We start from the raw sequence: 16,582 nt of genomic DNA on the forward strand, positions 1-16,582 counted from the left end.
ACATCCAGATTTCAGGACCAGTAATCCTTGGGGAGTAGCCATCCGGATCTAGCAGCCGAGGGGAGTACCCACTCTGATCTAGCAGCCGAGGGGAGTACCCACTCGGATCTAGCAGCCGAAGAGAGTACCCATCCGGATCAAGGAATCCAAGGGGAGAAACAATCCATAACCAGGAATCTATGTTCAGTATTGCATCCGGATCTAGGAGCGGACGGGGTGAGTCCTCAGGATGCAGGATTCAAAGGGGAGTACCCATCAGGATCCAGGAGGATCCAGGAGCTGAGGGGAGCATCCATAAGGATCCAGAAATCCAAGGGGGTACTCATACGGATCCAGGCACCCAAGGGTAATGAGTACCCATCCAGATCCAGGAACCCAAGGGGAGCGAGTACCCATCCGGATGCATGAAACCAAGGGGAGTACTCACCCGAATGCAGGAGCCCAAGGTGGATTACCACTGGGATCCCGGAATCCACGGGGAGAGAGTACCCTTCTGGATTCAGGAACCCAAGGGGAGTACTCACCGAAGGAGCCGAAGGGGGATAACCATCTGGATTCAGGAATCCACAGGGAGTACCCACCCGGAGCTAGGAATCCAAGGGGAGTACAGATCTGGATCCAGGAATCCAAGGGGAGTTACCATCCAGCTCCAGGACCAGAGAGGTGTACCCATTTGGATCCAGGAACCCAAGGCGGTACCTATTCGGATCCAGGAATCCAAGGAGAGTGCCCATCCGGATCTAGGAGCAGAGGGGAGTATCCATCCAGATTGAGGAATCCAAGGGGAGTACCTATTCGGATCCAGGAACCCAAAGGGAGTACCCATCCATATCTAGGAATCCATAACGAACACCCATCTGGATGCAGGAATACACGAGGAATACCCATCCGGATCCAGGAATCCACAGGGAGTACCCGTCCGGATCCAAGAACCCAAGGGGAGTGCAAATCCAGATCCAGAAATCCAAGGAGAGTACCCGTCCGGATCCAGGAACACAGGGGGCAGTACTCACTCAGATCCAAGAACCCAAAGGAATTACTCGACCGGACACAGTGACCCAGGAGGAGGACCCGTCCAGATCCAGGAATCCATGGGGAATACACATCCGGATCCAGGAACCCAAGGAGGGTACCCACCCGGATCAAGGAATACAAGGGGAGTACACATCCGGACCCAGGAACCCAAAGGGAATCACCATCCGGATCCAGGATTCCACGGGAAGTACACATTTGGATCCAGGAATCCACAGGGAGTACCCATCCGGATCCAGGAATTCACAGCGAGTACCCATCTGGTTCTAGAAATCGAAGGGGAGTACTCACCTGGATCCAGGAACCCAAGGGGGATACCCATCCAGATCCAGGAATCCACAGGGAGTACCCATCCGGATCCAGGAATCCACACGGGAGTACCCATCCGGATCCAGGAATCCAGAGGAAGTACCCATCCAGATCCAGCAATTCACAGTGAGTACACATCCGGATCCAAGAATCCAAGGGAGTACCAATCCAGAACCAGGAATCCACGGGGAGTGCCCACTTGGAACTAGGAATCCAAGGAGAGTGTCCATCCAGAACTAGGAGCCGAGCGAAGTACCCATCCGGATCTAAGAATCCAAGGGGAGTACTCAACCGGATACAGAAATCCAAGGGGAGTACCCATCCAGATCCAGGAATCCAAGGGGAGTTCCCATCCAGATCCAGGAATCCAAGGGGAGTACCCATTTGGATCTAGCAGCCGAGGGGAGTACCTATCCGGATCCAGGACTACAGAGGAGTATCTATTTGGATCCAGGAACTCAAGGCGAGTAACTATGTGGATCTAGGAATCAAAGGGGAGTACCGATTTGGATGCAGGAATCCAAGGGGAGTACCAATCCTGATCCAGAAATCCAAGGGGAGTTCCAATTCGGATTCAGTAATCCAAGGGGAGCAACCATCCGGATACAGGATTCCAAGGGGAGCAACCATCTGGATCCAGGAATCCAAGGTGAGTACACATCCGGATCCAGAATCCAAGGGGAGTATCCATTCCAAGCTAGGAGTCGAGGGGCATACCCATCCGGATTCAGGAATTCAAGGGGAATACCCATCCGGATACAGTATTCCAAGGGGAGCAACCATCTGGATCCAGGAATCCAAGGTGAGTACCCATCCGTATCTAGGAATCCAAGGTGAGTACACATCCGGATCGAGGAATCCAAGGTGAGTACACACCCGGATCCAGAATCCAAGGGGAGTATCCATCCAGAGCTAGGAGTCGAGGGGAATAGCCATCCAGATCTAGGAGTCGAGGGGAATACCCATCCGGATTCAGGAATCCAAGGGGAGTACCCATCAGGATCCAGGAGCAGAGGGGAGTACCTATCCGGATCGAGGAATCCAAGGGCACTGCCCATTCGGAACGAGGAATCCACTGGAGTACCAGTCTGGTTCCAGGAATTCAAAGGAGTACCCGTCCGGATCTAGGAACCCAAGGGAAGTAACTGTCCTCATCCAGGAACCCAAGGGGAGTAACCGTCCGGATCCAGGAACACAGGGGCAGTACTAGCTAGCATCTAAGTACCCAAGGGGATTACTTGCCTGTAACCCGTCGAGATTCAGGAATCTATGGGGAGTACACATCCGGATCCAGGAACCCAAGGATAGTAACGACCCAGATCCAGGAATCCACAGGGAGTACACATCTGGATTCAGGAACCCAAAGGGAATAACCATCCAGATCCAGGATTCCATGGGTAGTACCCATTTGGATCCAGGAATCCACAGGGAGTACGCATCCGGATCCAGGAATTCACACGGAGTACTCATCCGGATCCAGGAATCCAAGGGGAGTACCAATTCGGAACCAGGAATCCATGGGGCGTGCGCACCTGGATCTAGGAATCCAAGGGGAGTACCACCCGGATCCAGGAACCCAAGGGGGATACCCATCCAGATCCAGTAATCCACGGGGAGTGCCCATCCGGATCCAGGAATCCACGGGGAGTACCCATCTGGATCCAAAAATCAAAGAGGAGTACCAATCCGTATCCAGGAACTCATGAGGAGCACCCATCAGATCCAGGAATCCACAGGGAGCACGCATTCAGATCCAGGAATCAAAGGTGAGTACCCATCTGGAGCTAGGAATCCAAGGGGAGCCCAGATCTGGAACCATGAATCCACGGGGAGCACCCATCTGGATCCAGGAATCCAAGGGGAGTACCCATCTGGATGCAGGAATCCAAGGGGAGTACCCATTTGGATCCAGGAATCCAAGGGGAGTACCCATTTGGATCCAGGAATCCAAGGGGAGTACCCATCTGGATCCAGGAATCCAAGGGGAGTACCCATCTGGATCCAGGAATCCAAGGGGAGTACCCATCTGGATCCAGGAATCCAAGGGGAGTACCCATTTGGATCCAGGAATCCAAGGGGAGTACCTATTCAGTTCCAGGAATCAAAGGTGAGTACCCATCCCATGAGCCGAAGGGGATACCTATCCTGAGCTAGGAATCTGAGGTGAGCACATATCTGAATCCAGAAATCCAAGGGGAGTACCCATCTGGATCCAGGAATCCCCAGGTAGTACCTATCTGGAGTAAGGAATCCAAGGGGAGCACAGACCCGGGTCCAGAAATCCAAGGGGAGTTCCCATCTGGATCCAGGAATCCTGGAAGTACCCATTTGGATCCAGAAATCTGAGGGGAGTACTCATCCAGATCTAGGAGCCGAGAGGAGTACCCCATCCGGATCCAGGGCCAGAAAGTAGTACCCATTTGGATTAAGGAATCTAAGGCGGTACCTATTTAGATCCAGGAATCCAAGGAGAGTACCTATCCGGATATAGGAGCAGAGGAGAGTACCCATCCGGAATGAGGAGTCCAAGGAGAGTACCAATTGCGATTCAGGAACCCAAGGGGAGTACCAATCCGTAACCAGGAATCCACGAGGAACACTCATCCGGATCCAGGAATCAACGGGGAGTAACAGTCTGGATCCAGGAACCCAAGGGGAGTAACGGTACGGATCCAGGAACCCAAGGGGAGTAACCGTCCGGATCCAGGAACACAGGAGCAGTACTAGCTCGAATCCAAGAACCCAAGGGGATTACTCGCCCGCATACATTGACCCCGGAGGAGGTCCCATCCAGATCCAGCTATCTATGGGGAGTACACATCCGGATCTAGGAACCCAAAGAGAATGACCATCTGGATCCAGGATTCCACGGGTAGTACACATTTGGATCCAGGAGTCCACAGGGAGTACCCATCCGGATCCAGGAGTCCACAGGGAGTACCCATCCGGATCCAGGAATCCAAGGGGAGTACCAATCCGGATCCAGGAATTCACAGGGAGTACCCATCCGGATCCAGGAATCCAAGGGGAGTACTAATCCGTAACCAGGAATCCAAGGGCAGTGCCCACCTGGATCTAGGAATCCATGAGTGTACTCAACCGGATCCAGGAACCCAAGGGGGATACCCATCCAGATCCAGGAATCCAGGGGGAGTACCCATCCGGATCCAGGAATCCACGGGGAATATCCATCAGGATCCAAGAATCCACGGGGAGTACCGATCCAGATCCAGGAACCCGCAGTGAGTACCCATCCGGATTCAGGAATCCAAGGAGTGTATCCATCCAGAACTAGGAGCCGACCGGAGTACCCCTCCAGATGTAAGAATCTAAGGGGAGTACTCACCGGGATCCAGGACCCAAAGGGGATACCCATCCAGATTTAGGAATCTACGGGGAGTACCCATCCAGATCCATCCAAGGGGAGTATCAATTTGGATCTAGCAATCCAAGGTGAGTACCCATCCGGATCCAGGAATCCAAGGCGAGTACACATTTGGATCCAGGAATCCAAGGGGAGCACCCATCTGGATCCAGGATTCCAAGGTGAGTACCCATCTGAATCCAGGAATCCAAGGTGAGTAGACATCCGGATCCAGGAATCCAAGGGGAATATCCATTCAGATTTAGGAGTCGAGGGGAATACCCATGCGGATCCAGGAATCCAAAGGGAGTACTCATCAGGATCAAGGAGCTAAGTGGAGCGCCCATCCGGATCCAGGAATCCAAGGGCAGTGTCCATCTGGATCCAGGAATCTACTGGAGTACCCATCTGGTTCCAGGAATTCAAAGGAGTACCCATCCGGATCCAGAAATACATAGCAGACACCAATCCGGATCCAGAAATCCAAGAGGAGTACCAATCTGTATCCAGGAACTCATGGGGAGCACCCATGCAAATCCAGGAATCCACAGAGAGCACCCATCCAGATCCTGGAATCAAAGGTGAGTACCTATCTGCATTGAGGAATCCAAGGGTAGTACCCATCCGGATCCAGGAATCCGTGGGGACCACCCATCCGGATCCAGGAATCCATGGGGAGCACCCATCCAGATCCAGGAATCCATGGGAAGCACCCATCCGGTCCTAGGAATCCAAGGGGAGCCCACCCAGATCTGGATCCAGGAATCCAAGGGGAGTACCAATTTGGATCCAGGAATCCAAGGGAAGTACCAATCCAGAACCAGGAATCAAAGGTAAGTACTCACCCGGATTCAGGAGCCGAAGGGGATACCCATCCGGAGCCAGGAATCTACGGGTAGTACCTATCCGGAGCTAGGAATCCAAGGGGAGCAGAGACCGGATCCAGGAATCCGAGTGGAGCAACCATCCGGATACAGGAATCCAAGGTGAGTACCCATCCGGATCAGGGAATCCAAAGGGAGGAACCACCCGGATCCAGGATTCCAAGGGGAGCAACCATCCGGATCCATGAATCTAAGGGGAGTACCCATCCAGATCTAGGAGCCGAGGGGAGTACCCATAGGATCCAGGACCAGAGCGGAGTACCCATTTGGATCCAGGAATCCAAGGCGGTACCTATTTGGATCCAGGAATCCAAGGCGCGTACCCATCCGGATATAGGAGCAGAGGGGAGTACCCATCCAGAATAAAGAGTCCAAGGGGAGTAACAATTCGGATCCAGGAACCCAAAGGGAGTATCCATCTGAATCCAGCAGTCCACAAGAAACACCCATCCATCCGGACCCAGGAATCCACGAGGAACAACCATCCGGATCCAGGAATCCACGGAGAGTATCCGTCTGGATCCAGGAACTCAAAGGGAGTAACTGTAAGGTTCCAGGAACCCAAGGTGAGTTACCGTCCGGATCCAGGAACACAGGGGCAGTACTAGCTCGGATCCAGGAACCCAAGGGGATTACTCGCCTGCATACAGTGACCCAGGAGGACCCATCCAGTTCCAGGAATCAAAGGTGAGGACTCACCCGGATGCAGGAGCTGAAGGGGATACCCATCCGGATCCATGAATACACAGGTCGTACCTATCCGGAGCTAGAAATCCAAGGGGAGCACAGATCCGGATCCAGAAATCCAAGGGGAGTTCCCATCTGGATCCAGGAATCCAAGGGGAGTACCCATCTGGATCCAAGAATCTAAGGTGAGTACCCATCCAGATCTAGGAGCCGAGGGGAGGACACATCTGGATCCAGGACCAGAGAGGAGTACCCATTTGGATCCAGGAACCCACGGCTGTACCTATTTCATTCCAGGAATCCAAGGAGAGTACCTATCCGGATATAGGATCGGAGGGGAGTACCCATCAGGAATGAGGAGTCCAAGGGGAGTACCAATTCGGACTCAGGAACCCAAAGGGAGTATCCATCAAGATCCAGGAATCCACGAGGAACACCCCTCCGGATTCAGGAATCTACGGGGAGTGCCCGTCTGGATCCAGGAACCCAAGGGGAGTAACTGTACGGATGCAGGAACCCAAGGTGAGTAACCGTCCGGATCCAGGAACACAGGGGCAGTACTAGCTCGAAACCAGAAGCCAAGGGGATTACTCGCCCACATAAAGTGACCCAGGATGAGAACACATCCAGATCCAGCAACCCAAGGAAAGTAACCACCCAAATCGAGGAATCCAAGGGGAGTACACATCCAGATTCAGGAACCCAAATGGAATAACCATCCGGATCCAGGATTCCATGGGTAGTACCCATCCGGATCCAGGAATTCACACGGAGTACTCAGCCAGATGCAAGGGGAGTACCCATCCGGATCCAGGAATCCACGGAGAGAACTCATCCGGATGCCAGAATCCAAGGGGAGTACCAACCCGGAACCAGGAATCCACGGGGAGTGCCCACCTGGATCTAGTAATCCAAAGGGAGTACTCACCCGGATCCAGGAACCCAAGGGGGATCCAGGAATCCACGGGGAGTAACCAACCGGAGCTAAGAATCCAAGATGAGCACAGATCCAGATCCAGGAATCCAAGATGAGCACAGATCCAGATCCAGGAATCCATGGGGAGCACACATCCAGATCCAGGAATCCATGGGGAGCACACATCCAGATCCAGGAATCCATGGGGAGCACACATCCAGATCCAGGAATCCATGGGGAGCACACATCCAGATCCAGGAATCCATGGGGAGCACACATCCAGATCCAGGAATCCAAGGGGAGAACCCATCATGTTTCAGGACCAGAGGGGAGTAGAAATGATGAAGCATGACACCTTTCGAGGTGTGTGAGGGCAACAGAGGACACACAATGTTTCCCTGTTTTCTGTGGGTCCCCTTACCTAGGGATTCTGTTCCTTCTCCCCTTTTCTTTCCTTTTTTTCATATATGGGTGACATTAGCACCCTTATGCAATGGTGACTTTTTGCACCCTGCATTAGGAACAGTGTCCCCTTTTTTGGTAATCAGTAGAAATTTGGAACCAGGATGATGACACTGCAGTCCGTAGTGTGAACCCCCCTACGCAGTCCATAGAGCTACAGAATAAAGGACACTGCAGGCAGTAGGGTGACGCAGCAGTCTCTATAGTTACATGATGAACAGCACGGCAGTCAGTAGGGTGATCCACACGTCCCTATAGGTACATGATGTACAGCACGGCAGTCACAAGGGTAACCCAGCAGTCCCTGTAGTTACACAATAAACAGCACTGCAGTCAGGAGGGTGACCCAGCAGTCCCTATAGGTACACGAGGAACAGCACTGAAGACTATAGGTTAACCCGCCAGTCCCTATAGTTACATGATGAACCGCACTGCAGTCAATAGGGTGACCCAGCGGTCCCTATACTTACACAATGAACCGCACTGCAGTCAATAGGGTGACCCAGCGGTCCCTATACTTACACAATGAACCGCACTGCAGTCAATAGGGTGACCCACCAGTCTATATAGTGACAGAATTAATGGGACTGCAGTCATAAGGGTGACCCTCCGGGATCCAGTTACATGACGAAAGGCACTGAAGTCTGTAGGTTGCACCTTCCGCCGACTCAGTTACATGATGAATGACACTGTAGTTAGTAGGGTGACCCCCAGTCCATATAGTCACTGAATGCATGACACTGCAGTCAGTAGGGAGACCTAGTCCAAATGGGCAATGCAACACGCAGGGAGCCCATACCGCCACCAAGCCCATATAAATACACAATGAGTTTTACTACATTCTGACTGGATAACCCAGGGTCATCTGTGCATCTTGACATCGACGGCCCTTTGAAGCAAAAGGGATGCACTCTTCTGAATAACCGCTAGCTCCTTGAGTGAATGTCTACGTTTGTGTACTCCACCAACCCCTTCTTATCAAGGTGATTACCAAGCTTTGCATTATTTTCTTCAAGAGAAGGATCAACTTGCTGGCCGACTAACCTGAATTTAATCTAACTGGAGTTTACTTCTTAGAGATTAGGGCACTAGCGGAAGGTCTCCCATCGCCCTTGAATCTCAGGGAAAGGGTTGAATTCTTCACCCTTAATATCAATCTTAGGGTCTAAGGGCTAAGTGCCCAAGTTGGCAACTTGTACACCCTGAGAAGACCAGACCGTGGGAAAGTCAGGTAGAAAGTTTACCATAAGTATAAAATATGTAAACACAGGAGTAGGTCTCAATGAGCCCTCTGCAGTAAGGTCAGTGGGAAGTGTTTATTCTGGTGTAACTCTGTAAGATGCATTTCACAGCTACATGATGCACAGAAATACAGTAGCAGCATTCCTTTATTTGTGAATGAAGCGGTTTTCAAGAATGTTGATGCTATACTCTCTAGAGGGTAAAACTGCTCCACAAACTACCCGTTGCTTGTGTGCAAGTTAACGGAGAGACCTCTTGTTTATTTTCAATCGGCAGGGGTAAGAGGCATGGCTCCCTCCGTCTCCTCTCCTATTTGTGACTGCAATGGAACAACTACCTCAACATTTCACCAACACCACTTCGAGAGGGGTCTCCATTACAGGGCCAGGAGGCTGGTGGCGTAGCTCTATGCGGACAACTTCACTCTATACATTTGCAACTCGTAAATGAACACACTGCCTTTGATCAGAGAAGTTATTACGTTTGGCAGACTGACTGCAATATTGATTAACTGGTCTAAACCCACAACGTTCCCTCTGACTCCAGCCACCAGTAAATTCAAATGGAGTTCCCCTGAGATTGGCATAGGCAGAAGTGAAGTATTTAGGCATCTGGGTCCCTAGCAATATTGACAGTCTCCACATTCCGTCTTTGGAGGAATGCATGACTGCATGGATTAGGCTCCTGCTGTCGAGAGCAGGCAGAAAAGCTGTAGCCATATGGGGGTCCTTCCTAAATTCTTATATCGGTTTGCGCCCATCCCATTTCCATTGACCCTCTGCTGCAGTCTAGCCTGATCAGACCGGCCTGGATGGGACGGCAGCTGAAGGTGGCGTGGAAGGTTCTCACGCTTCCCTTCACTCAGGGAAGGTTGTGCCCGCTGGATGTGGCTCAATACAAGCATCGTTGGCACCACTCCAACCCATTTCAACCTCCTACCACAACAGAGGTAGATAATGGATTTCCATTTTTGCTGAACCCCATAGGGTGTTCGCCTGCGCAACACCCAAAAATTGAAGACGACACAGTGAGAAGGACGATGTGGCCTGGTACTGGCGAAGGTGCAGGGCCCACATGGCCTGCATATCCTCTGACAATATGTCTGCTGTGGTAACCCAGCCATGTCTCTCATGCCTGATCGCAGGGTGTGCCTGCATTGAAACATTTGCAATTAACTAAGCTGGGCGACCTCGATCCAGGCTGATGGTTCATTTCTTTAGCCGGGTCTGGTGCTAAGTAGTTGGGTCTGGTGGCTCAGTGGACTAATGCATCCACTGCAGGGGCCTTTGTTTGACCTCATGATCACAGGTTCAAATCCCGGCGGGTCCACTCAGCCTTTCATCCATCGGAGGTCGATAAAATGAGTACCATTGAGTTGGGTAACAAAAAACATCTGTTTTTCAGCTCCATTCGGGGTGAACGTGCGCTTTACAAATGACACGTTATGTTATGTTATTTCCAGGGCTTTTAGTGGGATGAAACAACTGGGGGGTCTCTCAAAGGGGAGTGGCCTATGTACTTAAGGGCGTGGCTTAAAAAACACATAAGCTAAAAATCTGTGCTTAGCGTAGTGTGCCGCACAACTTGTATTTTGCTGTCCTGAGCAGAGAACTAGAGGCTGACTGTGGTGGAGTCCGATGGGTCTGTCTATAAAGTACTAGTCATATGGTGAGAAGGGAGCAGAGTGTGGGGGTGAGAGCAGAGTTCCAGAGGCTGAGTGTAGTGGAGCCCAAGGGGAGGGAAGGATGGGAGCCTTCAGGGCTTGATGTCATAACTAGCGTGTAGGTAAGTCAGGTCATCTTCATGAGTGGCGTGGCAACATGCGTGCTATACTGCAGTGAAACCAGAGGCATGATCGCGGGGAGGCCACTGCTAATTCATAACGGTGCTCGGATTAATGTTGAAATGTAGAGGTCTCTACTATTACAGAAAACTGTGGGTGTGCTAGCAGGAAGAGGAGAAATGTTGAAATTTCAGGACTTGGCAATGCTCCTCAGTTGAAACTTCAGATTCTGTGCGTGATTTGTTGTTGAGTGGTCTAACAATCATGATTCATCAAAATTATTTTCAAAACTCAGTTAAAAACGCTAGAAGTTTGTTGCTGTTCTGCTTTCGCCCATAAATTACTGTTACCCTGTTTGAGAATTAATATGGTTCTTAATTACCTAAATCTTCTGAACCCATGAAACAAGCGAGAGAAAACGAATGACTATGAAGAACAGAACAAGCACTCATCTAGTCAATGTGTATCTTTGTCATAATCTTTATCTCCAGGCACCAAAGAACGGGGTCCTGGCCTTGGCTTGCGCCTTGGGGTGCTTCAGGACCTCCCTTCCCAATTTACGAATGGCCATCTCAAGCATCGCCTTTACAGTCTTCCTGTATGTTTGTCTGTCTTGCTCATGGATCCTGTCTGCCTCCGGACTTGCATGTTCTCGGTCCAGCCTCATACAATATGGTGCTAAATTTGTCCTTACAAGAGTGGGTCTATACCAGAAGACACGCGAGCTACGGGACAGCGATCACAAAGAGATCTGTTATGTGTTATGTTATGTTATGAGGCATTTCTTGAGCGCACTGTCACCATGAGTTTCCTGGCGCTAGTCGGATCTTAGAGATTGACAGAAGTTTTTTTTTAGTGAGGGTGAGAAAAGAGTAATGTTTTTAGGGATTTCCTGAAAGAAAGAAGGGAACAGGAGGACTTAAGTGAAAGTGGGAGGGAGTTCCACAGCTTGGGGGCCAAGCAAGAGAAGCTGCGGCCACCCGATCTAGAGAGTTTAAAGCGGGGGACGACTAAGAGCTAGAGGTGGGTAGACCTCAAAGTGCGAGAGGGACAGTAAGGAGTGATTCGGGACTTGAGGAAGGCAGGAGAGGGGCCAGTGAGAGCCTTGAAAACCAGGCAGTGGACCTTGAAAGCAATCCTTTCACTGACTGGTAGCCAGTGAAGATGACGTAGTAAGGGTTGGGCCGACTGCCATCTAGGGATTTTGAGAGCAAGCCTAGCGGCCTGGTTTTGGACGATCTGTAGCCTGGACAACTGAGATTCAGGGAGGCCATGGTATATTGAATTAGAAAAGTCCAGCCGAGACATCACCAGGGCTATTAAGACTTGTAACAAGGCTTCGGGAGTCAGAAGGTGGGCAACTTTCCGTATCCTGTATAGCTGGAACATACAGGAGGATGTTACTGCGCTCACTTGGGCCTTGAGAGTGAGCCCAGAGTCAATGAGGACCCCGAGGCTCTTTACACAGCCAGCAGGAGAGGGAGATGTCCCGAGCTCAATGGGCCAGTACTGAGGACCCCAATGAGGGGCACTTCTCCCAGGGAGGAGGAGCTCAGTCTTGCCCGGGTTGAGCTTTAGTTGATTTTGATTCATCCAGTGCTGGATGTGTGTCATGGCCGTCTGGAAGTTGGTAACAGCATCAGGGGAGGTGAGGGGGAAAATCATTTGTAAGTCATCCGCGTAATTAAACACGGTGACGTCCCACTTACCTAGAGAGTGAAGGAGGGGTTGGAGATACAAATTAAAAAGGAGGGGGGACAGGGAAGATCCTTGAGGGACCCTGCAGGGTGACGGGACGCTGGTGGCGCTAAAAGGGCCCAGGCTGACTGCCTCAGACCTCTCCGCTAAGAAGGATTTAATCCAGGACAAAGCAGCCCCACAGACTCCGGCGGACTCGACACGGTGGATTAGGATGTTATGATCCACCGTGTCGAATGCAGCCGATAAGTCGAGTAGGACTAATGCCTGGGGTTGTCCTCTGTCATCGTTGCTTCTGAGGTTGTCCAACACGGCGAGAATCACAGCCTCGGTGGAGTGGGCTGGTCTGAACCCGGCCTGGTTGGTCGCCAGAAAGTTGGACTCCTCGATAAATTGCGAGAGGCAAGTCGTGACATGAGCCTCCAAGATCTACAAGAAGCAACCTCTCCACAGTGCAAAGGACCGGGTGTGAGTGCAGATACTGTGAGTGCAGATACTGTGAGTGCAGATACTGTGGAGTGATGCACTAAAGGGGCTTAGGGAGAAGTGTGGCTCAATGGTTAGAGCGGCAGTCCCTGATGCATAGGTCTGGCCCGGGACCAGGGTTCAATTCCCGCATCGGCGGATCTTGGGCTCAATTTCCTCGGACCTGATAATTCTCGCCTCGGTGCCTATTCTAATCATGGGTCCCACTCTGCAACTCTGGGCAATAGCTTGCTTAATCTCCACAACGGCCCCAACAGCGCTGGGATGCCTGGCTTCACCTTGGGGGTGCCCAGGAGTGGACATTTCACAGGGAAATGCCAGGAAGGGTTCCACAGCGGTATGCGTACAGTGCCAGGAAAGCCCGGTTGGGGTATAAGTGCGCTTTACAAGTACAAATTCATTCAAATTCATGCTGCAGTTACAAGCTTCTTCAGTTTGATTTACGAGATGCATTATTCCAGTGCGTATCTATGTGCAATAAAATAAAAACAGTTGATTTAGAGAAGCCCAGAAGATGAAATGCCTTCACCATGCTGCTATGACTCAGCAGGCTGGTCCAAGCTGAGAACAGATCCGAAGAACAAGTTACATACCGTTGGTAACACATGATCTGGTAGAGAATCTTTCTAGCTGCAGATTCCTTGCCTGGGAAATTCAAAGGTGAGGAATTTGCAGTTAGAAGTGTCCATCAGATAACATATTATTTAAAGTGTGAAGTGAGGGGCTGGAGAGGAGTCTTATTATGTCAGACATTGCAATGTCAAGATGTACACAGTAACTGAAGGCCAGAAAGAGAGAGGGGAAACTGAGTGAGTGAGGAGCGTGTGACAGTAGAGAGGTTCAGATCACTGCAGGCGCCGTCCTCACCTGGTTTAATGCTTTGCTGTCGCGCTGCAGCTCGCTCCATGCTGTCCTTCACGCAGTAGTACAGTTCTCGGCACTTTGGGAAAACAAGAGAAGGAACAATCCTTTGCTTAGTTACTCCTAACAGCTGTAAAGTCACCATCTGTCACTCTCTTCTGCCCCACAGAGGGACGGTTTCAAAAGCAATTGTCACATCTTTCCATCATCCCATCTCCCCAACACAGGCTGTGACCGGAACATCACGTTCATCAAATGTCAACCCTCCCCAAACCACACCATAAAAGTCCACTATTAACGCGTTCCACACAGTGAGTACCAGCCCTACCCTGCAGACCCGGCGTCTACCCGCTTGCACATTCTTCCCTCCAGACACCACCCTTCTCGTCCACATACTTTCTTGGCTTCACCATACTTTTGGTACTTAGTGACTATATCCCTCACCTGTGGAGCGCACCTACATATAACCACACATGTGACACTACTTCCACGCCTTGAGAGCTCCACTGGGCTTTAGGCTCATTGCTTGCTTGACTGCATTTTCAGGCTTTAACCACTATATATCCCTCACATACTGAGCGTTCATGCCTTGGACTCAAGACACACCGGACAGGCCGCTTCGTTTGCATGTGTGTGGGGGTATTTGTAGACTGCAAAGACAGCATCTACATTCAGCATTGGGCTCACTAAATGCATGGAACACTGGCACCAATATTAACCATTCAACACTCAACCTCTATTCTTCCACTGACTAGTACTGTATAGACAGACCCCCTCGGACTCCACCACACTCCGTTTCTAGTACTCTGCACTCATTCACACACACGGCTTCCTTCACACCAATGACTAGTACTTTATTGACAGACCCCTCTGACTCAACTGCACACACCCTCTGGTACTCTGCTGCCAACCACACACTCTGCTTCCTTCTTATGACAAGTACTTCATAGACAAACCCTTCAGACTCCACCAGACAGCCTCTGGTACTCTGCTCTCACCCCCACACGCTGCTTCCTTCTCACCTTGACTGTTACTTTATAGATCGACCCCGCTGACTGCCCCACACTCAGCCTCTGGTACTCTACTCTCACCTCTACACTCTGCTTCCTTCTCACCATATGAACAGCACTTTATAGACAGACCTCCTTGGGCTCCATTACACTCATCCTCCAGTACTCGGCTCTCCTTCACACACTCTGCTTCCTTCTCACCATAAGACTAGTACTTTATAGACAGACCCAGTCCACCAGTCTTACTTTCTTTGTGTAGAATTTGTTGAGTTGAGTCTCTTGTCCGTTTCGCCTCCACAGGCAGAGCACTTTGGTTTTCGGGCAGTAGGTCATGTTAATAAGCTTCTCGTACCACCAGCGCTCGTATACTGTCCCAATGTTACTGCGCAAGACGATGCAGTCATCACACACCTGAGGATGAGACACACATGAGCTAACAGGTTAGTATTAATTAGTGAATGAAAAAGAGTCTGTGCAAAGATTAGGACAGAAGCTGGCGAGTCAGCATTCAAGAGCACCAACGAAGAGCAGCTTGCACCAATCAGGACAGACTGTGGGTCTGCTGTAGGGATGGGAGTAAGGACTGCCGCCAGGGATGGTGGTCGTGACTGCGGCTCTGCTGCCAGGGATGGGAGTAGTGACTGCGGCTCTGCTGCCAGGGATGGTGGTCGTGACTGCGGCTCTGCTGCCAGGGATGGGAGTAGTGACTGCGGCTCTGCTGCCAGGGATGGGAGTAGTGACTGCGGCTCTGCTGCCAGGGATGGGAGTAGTGACTGCGGCTCTGCTGCCAGGGATGGGAGTAGTGACTGCGGCTCTGCTGCCAGGGATGGTAGTCGTGACTGCGGCTCTGCTGCCAGGGATGGGAGTAGTGACTGCGGCTCTGCTGCCCTCAGGGATGGTAGTAGTGACTGCGGCTCTGCTGCCAGGGATGGGAGTAGTGACTGCGGCTGTGCTGCTAGGGATGGGAGTAGTGACTGCGGCTGTGCTGGCAGGGATGGGAGTAGTGACTGCGGCTCTGCTGCCAGGGATGGGAGTAGTGACTGCGGCTCTGCTGCTAGGGATGGTAGTAGTGACTGCGGCTCTGCTGCCAGGGATGGGAGTAGTGACTGCGGCTGTGCTGCTAGGGATGGGAGTAGTGACTGCGGCTGTGCTGGCAGGGATGGGAGTAGTGACTGCGGCTCTGCTGCCAGGGATGGGAGTAGTGACTGCGGCTCTGCTGCTAGGGATGGTAGTAGTGACAGCGGCTCTGCTGCCAGGGATGGGAGTAGTGACTGGCGCTCTGCTGCCAGGGATGGGAGTAGTGACTGCGGCTCTGCTGCCAGGGATGGGAGTAGTGACTGCGGCTCTGCTGCCAGGGATGTGAGTAGTGACTGCGGCTCTGCTGTCAGGGATGGGAGTAGTGACTGCGGCTCCGCTGCCAGGGATGAGAGTAGTGACTGCGGCTCCGCTGCCAGGGATGGGAGTAGTGACTGCCGCTCTGCTGCCAGGGATGGGAGTAGTGACTGCGGCTCTGCTGCTAGGGATGGTAGTAGTGACTGCCACTGTGCTGCCCTCAGGGATGGGAGTATTGGCTGCCGCTCTGCTGCCAGGGATGGGAGTAGTGACTGCGGCTCTGCTGCCCTCAGGGATGGGAGTAGTGACTGCTGCTCTGTTTGTTTGATTGAGGACTATCAGCTACAAATACAACTTCAAATCTTTTTCCACACGTGCACTGCAGCTCCTAACACCAACATAATTATGAAGCACTAGAAATACTACTAACATGCCAAGAACATCAACATTGGTTTGAAGGCACCCTACCACATACAACATTCGACTAGGCTGGTTACGCACCTCACCCAGATATAG

General features: G+C 51.6%; 1 protein-coding gene across 11 annotated transcripts in view; it reads right to left on the reverse strand.

The window, feature by feature from the left end:
• The window catches only part of MADD (MAP kinase activating death domain), an 853,817-nt gene that overhangs the window by 319,551 nt on the left and 517,684 nt on the right, over window positions 1–16,582 (reverse strand). For all 11 annotated transcript variants that reach the window (XM_078684455.1, XM_078684462.1, XM_078684460.1 and 8 more), the window contains 2 exons: window positions 14,981–15,145; window positions 13,731–13,803 (listed from right to left, as the gene is read on the reverse strand). In XM_078684455.1, coding sequence (XP_078540581.1) covers window positions 13,731–13,803; window positions 14,981–15,145 — 238 coding nt within the window. The remainder of the gene's footprint in view (window positions 1–13,730; window positions 13,804–14,980; window positions 15,146–16,582) is intronic.

Source organism: Lissotriton helveticus, chromosome 3_2, assembly GCF_964261635.1.
Source record: "Lissotriton helveticus chromosome 3_2, aLisHel1.1, whole genome shotgun sequence".
NCBI classification, from domain to species: Eukaryota; Metazoa; Chordata; class Amphibia; order Caudata; family Salamandridae; genus Lissotriton; species Lissotriton helveticus.